At 39.5% G+C, this 12,134-nt stretch overlaps 1 protein-coding gene across 3 annotated transcripts in view; it reads left to right on the forward strand.

Annotated features, from left to right (window-relative positions):
• The first annotated feature begins 2,367 nt into the window (after positions 1-2,367).
• The window catches only part of phf14 (PHD finger protein 14), a 79,637-nt gene continuing 69,870 nt past the window's right edge, over positions 2,368-12,134 (forward strand). For 2 of the 3 annotated variants that reach the window (XM_027133776.2, XM_047816095.1), the window contains exons 1-4: positions 2,368-2,524; positions 3,171-3,298; positions 3,858-4,534; positions 8,071-8,212. In XM_027133776.2, coding sequence (XP_026989577.1) covers positions 3,181-3,298; positions 3,858-4,534; positions 8,071-8,212 — 937 coding nt within the window. In that variant the 5' untranslated portion in view covers positions 2,368-2,524; positions 3,171-3,180. Of the gene's footprint in view, positions 2,603-3,170; positions 3,299-3,857; positions 4,535-8,070; positions 8,213-12,134 lie in introns of all 3 variants that reach the window. The other variant, XM_047816094.1, reaches the window with a different exon arrangement.

The raw sequence follows: 12,134 nt of genomic DNA on the forward strand, positions 1-12,134 counted from the left end.
TACACTGAAAGCAAAGAGTCATGACTTATTTTCTATCAGACTTGCGGCCAAAAAATAATTCATTTGTTTATGCTGATTGAAAATGTCTGATAAGTTGAACAGACGCTAGCGTACTGGTAAAAAAAAAAGTTAATCGGACAACAGTTACTGTATAAATGACTTTAAAACCAATTATTAAATCTACAAACTAAGTAATGGATGAATAGCTAAACTAATAACTAACTAATGCCATAGTGACCTTGGCTGGTGTGAAGCTTCACTCATTTCACATACAGTCAACATCATACACAGCAAAAACTATAGGCAACAAAAAGGAGGTGACAGTGATGATGACGTTGATGGCTACAATGATATCCCGAAAGTGTTTTGATGCCAACAGATAAAAAACGGCCTGCTTTCGAGCACAATGCGGTGCCATTTGTCATCGGCCAAGGACAGTCGTAATCATCCCTTTCTCTCGCCTCCCCCATCAGTCTTCTCCTGCTGTGTATCAGGATCAATCTAGCCTCATTTATTTTAATCGTCGCCTGTTTTTGCAAAACTGGCAAAGTCATCAGAGGACAACAGAAAACAAACCTGGCTCTGAACACAAGCCAAAGCAGTCATTTCCTCCAATCAGTCTAATATTCGTGTTATTACGCGTGTTTTCTACTGTGTTTAGCCTCCGACATCTGCTTTAATTCATCGTCAACATTACTATTTTGAATTTGATGGTGTTTATGTGAATTTTCCAGTAACTGTTATATAGCAATCTGCTGAAAATGCCATGTTATGTAAATGAGGGTGAAAAAACTATCAAAAACTGTTTAAACTGATATAGGCCTAAAGGAAAAACAGACCTTTTCTAAAACAATGACATCACCATAATCAGCAAGTCATTTACAATGTGTGGGATTAGAATGAATATAGGTTGCTTTTGCTATGGGAGAAAACGACACAGAGGGCTAATGAAGAGAAATGAAAAGATAACACTAACCACATGACGTTGTTGAGTCTGAATCTGATGTAAAGGTTTTCTAAGCTGATAGTTTGGTGCAAATAAATGTATGTTAGTGCCTAAAGCAAAGAATCACAGAAACTTCCAAAAAGCCATTATTGGTCTTTTAAGTCTTTAACTATCACTTGCCCAACTCTGTGCTTGTCTTGTATTTCTGTTAAGGGTAACAAGGTAAAGTTAGTACTCACCATTTATTCTCTGAATATTAGAATATTATTCCAAAATTACAACCATAATCAAACTGCAGGGAAATTCTGAAGAAGAATCATTTGTACATTTGCATCTATTTAACACACACACACACACACACACACACACACACACACACACACACACACACACACACACACACACACACACACACACACACACACAAAATTACTATTCTAATATACAAATATTGCAGAAATGGTATTCTCAGCTGTAATTTACATTTTAGTGGAGGCAGAACAGCTGGACGCAGTTTCGGATGCATTAAAAGGACTGGAACAATTGATGTCTGTACATCCATCTATCCTTTTTCTGTACTGGATTTTCTGTTTGATGTGCAACTAATTATGAACTAGTAACATTTTTTGGACATTTTATTGGACATGTGATGACCTGACGTGATGTTATGCATTATTTAACATGAACAAAGAAGCATCTTTATCTTAACATTAACCAAGTAACTAACACACATATTAATAGTGATTAAATAAAAAGAAACAAACTAAAACAAATAATCACACTGCCTTAAACATTCATAGACAGTGTATGACAATAAAACTGTAATAATTGATATGAGACATTACATATCTGATTTGTGCATTTTTTTTTTGACAAATCATGTATAATTTTTGGTATATAACATCCCTCAATTAATAAATATTACATGTTATATATGTTATATGTCATAAATATTTTAGATAAAAATTTTTTCTGTTCCTTTTTTCATTTTTGTAGTCATAAAATATTTACTATTTACTATTTTATTCTTATATTTATACAGATATATCTCAATATCCTATAATCAGAATGACGCTTTGAGCGTTGCTATGGTTACGAAGCTCCGCCCCATAAAAATAAATCAATAAATAAATTCCGTTTTTTTTTTGTTTTTGTTTTTTTTTTACCTAACATTTTTAACAAACGACTAATTGTAGTTCTTTTACGAATACTATTGTGCCCGAATCGAGTCATAAACTATTTACTACTTACTATTTTATTCTTATATTTAGACAGACGGACAGACAGACAAATAGATCTCAATATCCTATAACCGGAATGACGCTATGGGCGTTGCTATGGTTACGAAGCCCCGCCTCATGCGCATTACGCAAACACAAAAGGACGCCGCCGTTGCATTACTAGGTTCCTAAGCCACGCCTTCTCCTGAGAACGTCAGCACGATTCGCAGTGACTGGCGTTCGCGCGGTCCTAAACCCCGCCTTTCTGTGTACTACGTAAGCACAAAGTTGGCGCGTGGTACGCATCGTTTGAAAAGTGTTCATTGTAGCCTACTATTGTTACAAGCTACAAAATAAAGTAGGTGATGTGTTTTGTTTTGGCTCGTATTTAATGTTCCGTGAGCGGTTTTGTCACGCATGCTCCGAATAAAGAAACGTACGTGAATAAATAATTCGTAAGCTAGCTGGAGAATGAAGAGATTCCGTGATGCTACTGCTAGCTGTTGCTAACTAGCACTGGAGCTAACGCGGAGTCATGAAATATGATACAGAATCGGTTTATTCTTCTGGCACGTGCCACAAAGATTCAAGTTATATATGTTATTTTTGTTATTATTTTTAAAGGTTTCAACCCGAATGTCTAGTTTTATTCGATCTCCATCATGCTAAATGCTAACACATTAGACAACTAACCAGACAGGCTCATGTGATCATGCATCCCCTTTTTTTGGAACAGATTTTTTTTTATCCATATACCTACATGATTAAGCCAGGAAGTAACTGTAGTATAAAACTTCTTGGGTGAGAAATGTAGAGAATCAGTATAGTTAAGTTATAAGTTAAAGGACATATGGTGTATGATGATACAGAATATCTGTAGGGATGAAGACTTGTGCCATGATTTTTTTTTTTTTTTACACTGATCTCTTTGGTATAATACTCCTGCTGATGTCTGTTCTGCTTCTTTCTGTCGTTCTCCACTTATCACTGAATCTCTGTCCCAGGTTTTCCACAATGGATCGAGCCTCCAAGCGCAGGCAGGTGAAGCCCCTGGCTGCCTCGCTTCTAGATGTCCTGGACTATGACAGCTCAGATGACAGTGATTTCGAAGTGGGAGACGCAGACGCTACGGGTAATCGATGCCTTAATGCTTTATTTCATGGCACTGATACTATAAGTAAACATTTCAGGATGGTTTAATCGATGGCTGTTTCATGTGTTGTGACTTCGACTCAAAGTGGTGTTACTGTTCGCACCCTGGAGTTGATTATCCTCTAACATCCTCAAGTCCTGAGGTGTGTCGTTCCAGTAAAGGAAAACTTACCGACCATTAAAATCAGCGCACAACCTAGTTTATCCTAAATATGCATCTTTTTATCTCTATCTTTTTTTATATAACTTGACTAGGAGAGTTAATGTTTGGTGTGCAAAAGACAGCACTTTTATGTTTGCTTATTTTTGTTCCCTGTAGCCGGCTAGCCGCAACATTACAACGTCTTATGGTCTAAAAATTGGTAGAAGACACCTAATGACATCACAATCCGGTTTGCAAATGCATTGAATCATTGTGATCATTTTCAATAAAAAATGTTATAATAAAGAACAGAGGTAGATAACAAACTACAGCATAGCTGTAAATGATATGTTGACAACAATATGTACTATATACTCTGCTCCTTTATGTGTTTCAGGGTCAGAGGGTACAGGGAACGGCAGCGATGACGAGGGCTCTAAAGACAGCGTCAGAGGTGCAGACAGTGACTCGGATCCTGCCGTAACTCCAGACGAAGAGGCCGTTGATGATGAAGAGAAGGAGCTTAAAGAAGATGTGCAGGAAGAAGAGAAAGTCAAGGACCAGCCTTCCTCTGAGGAAAGCGGCAAAAAAGAACCAGTCTCTAAAAATCGCAAGAAAGCCGAAAAGACCTCAGACTCGGAGCCCAACGGGAGCAGCGCGGTGGAAGAAAGCCCTAAAAAGTGGAACCTACGGAGAAACAGGCCCATGCTGGACTTCACCACGATGGAGCAGCTAAACGAGATGGACGATTACGACAGCGAGGATGATAACGACTGGAGGCCAACGTCTGGAAAGAAGAAAAACAAAGCCGGCGGGAAGGAGAAAGAAGGGAGCGAAGATGAGGGAGAGGAAGAAGGCAGCGCAGAGGAGGAGGACGACGGCGACGATGACGAGAACGACGATGATGACAACAACGACGAGGAGGACGAGGATGACGACGACGAGAGCAGCAGCAGCAGCGACAGTGAAGTGGCAGTGAAAAAAGCCAGGAAAAAAGCCAGCAAGAACACCAGAGCATTCGATGAGGAGGAGACCAATGACAGCCATAGCACATCTCAAGGAAAGGGAAACGAGGTGAGAGAGAAGATCCGTCTTAGGAACGATCACAGAAAAACGAAAGCTACAAAAGCTAAGCAGCAGTTAAAGTTCATAATGTAGGTGATTTTTTTTTTTTTTTTTACAACTTTCAGTGATCTTATGTGGTGGAATATCACGCATGAGAGCTCTGTCCAGGCACTAACACTCCAGTCATTAACACTTCCACTTGGAACTTTTCAACAAAAATAATGCCTCTAATTGTTTACGGACAAACAGAAATATTGAAAATATGAAAAACTAAGAAGTCATAAAGCCCTGATTTTACAGTGCAGCGTAACAGTGCAAAGAAATTCAATGTTTAACATGGACACAACAAAACAGTCACAAATTCCATTTTTTTTTTGGCCTCTGATCAAAAGCTCTAAGGTTGCCAGATATTGGTAGGGTAACTTTTTAAAAAATCTGAGATATCTAGTCCAGCGCTTTTATACAATACACTAGCACTTGGTTTTAAGGTTGAAAAAAATTCAGATGTGTAAAACAAATGGGGACTGAGAAGTGGCTGGTATTCTGGTATTTTATTCTTTGCTGTCAAACACGATAGAACGTAACATTGAAGCAAAAGACAAATTCATAAAAATGAAAAAGAGACGAGTCCATAATTTTACAGTCCATAATTTTACAGTTTATATTTATTTATAATGACTGTAAAAGGATGATACTGTCAAGTAATTGTCTTACTGTATTTATGGAAGAAAGTGTAAGAAAATATATTGCCCCTAGTGGGCTGGGCAGGAACAGAAATACTGATGAAAAACTACAAACTTGACTGTTCTTTATTATGAACAGAGTGGGACATTACAGCGACGTAGGGATGTGGTAGAATAGTGATAAAGGTGATAGACTACGGAACAGAAGGTTATGAGCTCGAGTCCCAGGTCTGCCAATCTGCCACCGTTGGTCCCCTTTGCAAGGCCCTTAACCCTCAATTGCTCACTTGTATAAAGTCAGAAGAACTGTAAGTCACTCTGAATAAGGGTGTCTACCCAACCCTGTATATGTAAATGTGACAAAGTGAACAGTTAACCTCTTTCTTGTTGGTTAGTTAGTTGTAACGTCGCGTTTCGTTTCTGGAGTTAAACCCCCCCCCCCCCCCCCCCCCAAAAAAAAAGGTCACCGATCCAATTTGCAGCACATCCAAATGAACGTGCATACGAGTTCTGAGCAAATCATACACTCAGATAATACAATCAGCGGCTTTTGTAGTATCAGATTGAACTTTTCATAAGACCGTAAGGTCTCACTGATAACTGACTTAGCCAGAAAATTTGAGGTCTGTTTATAAAATTGACGAATCTGTCTACCTCTCTGGGGAAATTACAGCGAAAGATTGCCACTAGGCTGCCTTTTTTTTTTTTCCCTTTTTCTTTTTTAATCTGTGATCGGTCTGTTATTTCAGTACAGATGTCCAGGAGTCACGTCTGAGTGGGAAGCTTATCCCAGATCAGTGTAAAAGAGGGAATATTGAGCTGCTTTTACTGCTGAACATGGAGCAGATGTATGAGCCATCAGATCCCTTTACACTCATCAACTACTACTAAATACTTTTTATTTGTTCAACTTTTAACAAAGGACATTGTCAAAGAATAAGATTTTAATTCATATTTATCTCTTAATAATGAAGAAGGAAATAAAATCGGATAAACTGGATGTGCTGAAAATAATCAGCACTGGGTTGGTGGCTGTTAGACTGTTAAATATGTGTTTAGTCAGATTTAGGGAAAAAATATGTATAGTTTCAAAAATATTGGGTTTCTCAACAGATTTCATTGCTTAAATTAAACTTTAAGCAATTTAAACAAGAAAAATCAATATTAATAATGTGATATAATAAAAATGATTATATTAATAATAGAAATTATTATAGCAATTAATAATCATTATTATTAATAATAATTACTATATTACTTATAATAAATAAATAATAATTATTGATAATAAAAAGTATATTAATTATTACTTATTATAAATAATAGTAATTACTATATTAATTAGTAATAACTATTGATGATGATAATAATAATAATAATGATAATAATAATAATAATAATAATAATAATAATAATAATAATAATAACAATAATTATTGTTATTATTATTATTATTGTAATGCTTTTATTATTATTATTATTATTAATAATAATAAAATGAGTAATAAACAAAATATCATGACAGGATTTTTTTAAAAAGGCATATAGTTTACATAAACCTTGTCCAATGTATTTTACTGTTCATGCTGAACTTCATTTGAAAAAAAGTTTGTAATGACTAGACTGAATGATGTAGATCGAGTGTGATCACATAACGTTAACATAAACCAGTTACTGTACATTGTGAATCCCATGACCATGTTGCAGCCGATGGGATCGACACTATAACTACAGTGTTACATTTAGGAACTGAAAACATGCGTAGATCAGTGCTAACGTGTCTGATGTAAAAACACCAGACCAGCGTTGTGGGATCGAGTCTCAGCTCAGGTGTGAGGAGCTCGATGTTTGATTTTATTCTGTGGTTCTATGCCGTTGTTACTAATTATATCACAACTCCAGTACAGTCTACTTCTTACCCATTTATAATTGAGTGCATTAGAACGTGTATAAAGAGAAGCTAGGTCCTGTGCTAACCGCTATATTCAGTCATTCCCTCAGCAGCGTCTGGTTTTTTCTGTTCAAGTCTCTTGGGCTGTTATAAAGTGCTGACACTGCAGACTCCTTCACGTAATAAAGGCCCGACTAATCGTATCCTCACAGTAAACCTCACCATATCAATGACTACGCTCGTTTTTTTTTAATCCGTTTATGCGGAGCATCCACCATATAAGTCTCTTTGTAAGCTGTTCTGACAGAAACAAATCCGTATATAAAGCAGGGCATTATTAATATAAATATATAATGTTTTTGTGGGTATATAATACGACACGATAATACTATAATAACTGATTTTATCCAAATTTAACAGTTCAAAAGTTTACACGTGCTTGGTTTTTAATTCTGTGTTGGTATCTGGATAATCAGTGCTGAAATCTATCGGTTTTTCTGAAAGTTATTTACGTGTCCTTGTTTTTTAACAGCCAGAATTTAAACTATTCAACGTTCTATAGAAAAGGCCTCCAGCTCCTGCACATTTTTTTTAAAGAATCTTCTGCATATTTGACCCTCAGGAGCAGAGACTGGATATATGATGCTGAGATCCACCTTAAAAAAAAATTTACCTTTAAAAAAAAATCACAAACGATGGACAATAAAACAGGAAAATGTCTTAAACGTGTGTTAGGCCACAGGATTTATTTGTTTCAGGCATTTAAACAAAAACCTATTGGAAAAACCCACAGACTTCAGGACAATGGAAGCATCTGGTTTCCTCGTTCTATCCTGTCTCCAGTTTTCAGATGTGGAAACCAGCATAATGAGTTATGAGCACATGCCTAGTGGAAAGGCTGGTTGTCGTACAAAACGCTCTGTCCGAATGGGGGATTCTCAGACCCTGATGTTTCTGCATGTTCTTTACAGGACTCTTTGGTGGAGCGAGCTCAGGTTTGGACCTCACAGAGGATGGAGCACATTCTGATCTGCTGCGTCTGTCTGGGAGACAACAGCGAGGACACGGACGAGATCATCCAGTGCGACAACTGCGGCGTGACCGTGCACGAAGGTCAATGCACACACTTTCAGACAAAGTTCAAAAAGTCTTAGGCTGTGTCTCAATCAACTCTCTAGCTCCCTAGGTGGTGAAATCATGTATTATGTACACGAGTTTGGACACAGTTAAGGACCCTGGCTCACTACGTATTGGGACACGTCGTGACGACTTACTTCCCTTTGAAAAATGTCATCACTGACATAAGGGATTTCATAAAGTATATTAATATTATGAAATAAATATTATTGAATACTTAAAAGTCGCTAGACTCAAACCATATGTCAAAACTCTCTGTTGTATGTAATCATTTGAGAGCTATTCTAACGACAACAAGCTACCTATGAAGTAGACCAAGCTAGCTGAGATGGTCCACAATTTATTTTCAGCCGAGATGCTTCAGAAGATATGACATCATTTCCAGTAAGGGAACATAGTGAGCACTGAGGCTCCCTGGTCTTTCTGGTCATTTTGTGATCTTTTATTGAGCGATAAAAAAGAGAGAAAGAGCCCTTAAGATGGACAAGTCCCTGATCAGTGCCCTGGCTGTTGAGCTAAGAAGCGGATTGAGACATAATCCCCCACAGAGGAAAGTTACTTTATTTAAAGTAGTAGGAATAAGATCACCTCATCTCAGTACGTCATAACCAGGCCTGTACTTGGTCAGTATTCAGGAGTCTGTGACAAACAACATTCAATGTCAGCACAGTAACGGCATGAACGATTTGCCCATGGCTGTAAAGTCTTGCTGCGTTTCTAAGACATCTTTCAGTACGTCTCTTCATCCTCAAGCCAGAATCGCCTGTTTTGGACCTTTCAGGAGCTGCACTCTGTGGAACTTCATCCTCCTGCATTATTAGCTCATTGTGTCTGTGAGTTATTGGAAACAAAATCAATTACTCTTTAAATCGTCCTCTAGCTGCCGCCTTCACTTTCAGACAGGCCTAGTTAACGCCGGCCATGCCCTGCTGCATCAGGGTGACGCCGCTAATTTCCAAGTACTCTTTTGTCATTTATTTATTTATTTATTAATTTATTATCCACTTTATTTGCCGACGCATGACTGACTCTAGGTAGCCGCCCTCACAGCGAGCCGCGCGACAATACGGCTTAAAAAGAAGCCGAGTCTTTTCTACAGGGAATTAAGAAGAGCTTTCGAATCGATGAAGAGAAAACACAAGAAAGGATGAGAGTAATAAAGGGGTTTTAAATACATGATGAGCAAGTGTGGGCTCAGGGTTCAGTCTGATTATATTCTTACTAAAGTAGCTTAATAAGGGTGGGTACAGTACCTTCACAGTCTGTCTGTCTGTCTGTCTGTCTTAGTTTGTCTGTTTGTCTGTCTTTGTCTATGTGTGTGTCTGTATTTATACATCCCTCAGTCTGTCTGTGTCTGTCTGTCTATCTGCCTGTCTCTCAATACAGATTACTTGTATAGTATTGACACTCTAGGGAGGAATAGTGGTGATCAGTGATTGGTCCCTGGGAATAGTGGCGGTCAGTGATTGGTCCCTGGGAATAGTGGCGGTCAGTGATTGGTCCGTGGGAATAGTGGCGGTCAGTGATTGGTCCCTGGGAATACTGGCGGTCAGTGATTGGTCCCTGGGAACAGTGGTGATCAGTGATTGGTCCCTGGGAATAGTGGCGGTCAGTGATTGGTCCCTGGGAACAGTGGCGGTCAGTGATTGGCGGTCAGTGATTGGTCCCTGGGAATAGTGGCGGTCAGTGATTGGCGGTCAGTGATTGGTCCCTGGGAATAGTGGCGGTCAGTGATTGGTCCCTGGGAACAGTGGCGGTCAGTGATTGGTCCCTGGGAATAGTGGCGGTCAGTGATTGGTCCCTGGGAACAGTGGCGGTCAGTGATTGGTCCCTGGGAACAGTGGTGATCAGTGATTGGTTCCTGGGAACAGTGGCGGTCAGTGATTGGTCCCTGGGAACAGTGGCGGTTAGTGATTGGTCCCTGGGAACAGTGGCGGTCAGTGATTGGTCCCTGGGAACAGTGGTGATCAGTGATTGGTCCCTGGGAACAGTGGCGGTCAGTGATTGGTCCCTGGGAACAGTGGCGGTCAGTGATTGGTCCCTGGGAACAGTGGCGGTTAGTGATTGGTCCCTGGGAACAGTGGCGATCAGTGATTGGTCCCTGGGAACAGTGGCGGTCAGTGATTGGTCCCTGGGAACAGTAGTGGTCAGTGATTGGTTGTTAGAAACAGAGGTGATTAAATTAAATTTAAAAATTAAAACATTTTCCAGTGAGGTTATACGATGGAGCGTATGTTTACCTCATGTACCTGGATGTTGGTTCAGTGTTTGCTAGCATAAGAAATGATGTTTAGCCATGACATTGATGGACCACAGCTCACAAGCTGCACACACACACACACACACACACACACACACACACACACACACACACACCCCACAGACACACTTTTTCAGTGTCAGCTTGCTATACGGAGCCATTTCATATCACCGTGGCAGTGAATCAGGGGATGACCTTGAAACAGTCAGGTTCCTTTGATGGGCCAAGTGCAGTGTTGCAGAGTCAGCCTTTGAAGCCACACACACTCTGATTCATAGCCACTCTTCCTGTGTGTGTGTGTGTGTGTGTGTGTGTGTTTGTGTGTGGGTGTGTGCGTATGTCTTACAAGCCCTGAGATACGAAGAGAACTGAAGGAAAGATTGTTAGACGACGCTGACATTGTGCTTTTTTTCCTCATTGTAAGTCTGAGAAGTGGTTTATTTCCAGAAGAACAGGCCTGAGGGCGGCTGAGTGGCATACAGCCAGTGTTGGAATTGCAGTTTGGAGAAATGGCACTTAAGGCCACTTCTTATCTCCTTCTCTTTTACTCAAGACTGTATGTTTTTAGCCTCTTACATGACAAAACAACTCCCATGCGTTTGCCACTTAAGTTTGAGCCTGAGATTTATTGAAATCATTTATATCCTGTATAGAAATCTGTCCGGTGGAATATTGGAAGTCTTCCCATACTTCTTAAAGGAAATAGAACGTTCCAAAATATTTCATTGTTCCTGTCACGTCCAGTCATGTGTGTCAGGTGGAATACGACATCGGGAGCATCACCCAGAGGGGACAACTGTTTTGCTCCAGAAACTTTCTCCACATGCCAGATGCCTGCCACCGTCATGTGCCAGCTGTGCCATGCTGCAACCAGTTCCTCTCTATCTCTCTCTCTCACACACACACACACTTACACACACTCCACACACACACACACACACACACACACACACACACACACACACACACACACACACACACACACACCTGAGCCCTAAGCACTGGTTTAAAAAGGTGACCCATTAAGGAACACTGTTTTGTTACGATGTGTACACGCAGTCAGTCAGCCATTTTGGTTCTGCAGCTGCTATCAGTGTGAGTATATATACACATACACGAATACACACATCCCCTTTGATTAGCAAAAGTGCATCTCACAATGCTGTGGTATGAGTATTTACGATGTGGGAATGTTCTGATTGGTCCAAAAGGTGTTAGGATCGGTCAAGTTAACCTGTATTTAAAATGTGATGGATGGATGGATTGATTGGATGGATGGATGTATGTATTGATGGATTGATGGACTGATTGGATGGATGGATGGATTAATGAATGGATGTATGGATTCATCGATTGACATTACATTTATAATTATCAACCCAGAACAGAGGCTTTTTTTGTAACATGTCAGTGTTATTTTGTCTTATTAACTTCGAAAGAGAAAGAAAGACGGTGGTGAGGAAATGAGCAAACATTCTTCACAATTGTTAAACATTAACTGGATAAAAAGTACGACGTGTCGCTCTTTAACGATCGGAAAATTGGAACTGGTGTCAAATCTCTCTGGTGTAAGAATTCGTCTTCAGGATGTGCCGTTATAGGACAATAAACTCACATCTTATTTGTTGTTTGTTTATT

This window comes from Tachysurus fulvidraco, chromosome 7 (genome assembly GCF_022655615.1).
Source record: "Tachysurus fulvidraco isolate hzauxx_2018 chromosome 7, HZAU_PFXX_2.0, whole genome shotgun sequence".
Lineage (NCBI taxonomy): Eukaryota > Metazoa > Chordata > Actinopteri > Siluriformes > Bagridae > Tachysurus > Tachysurus fulvidraco.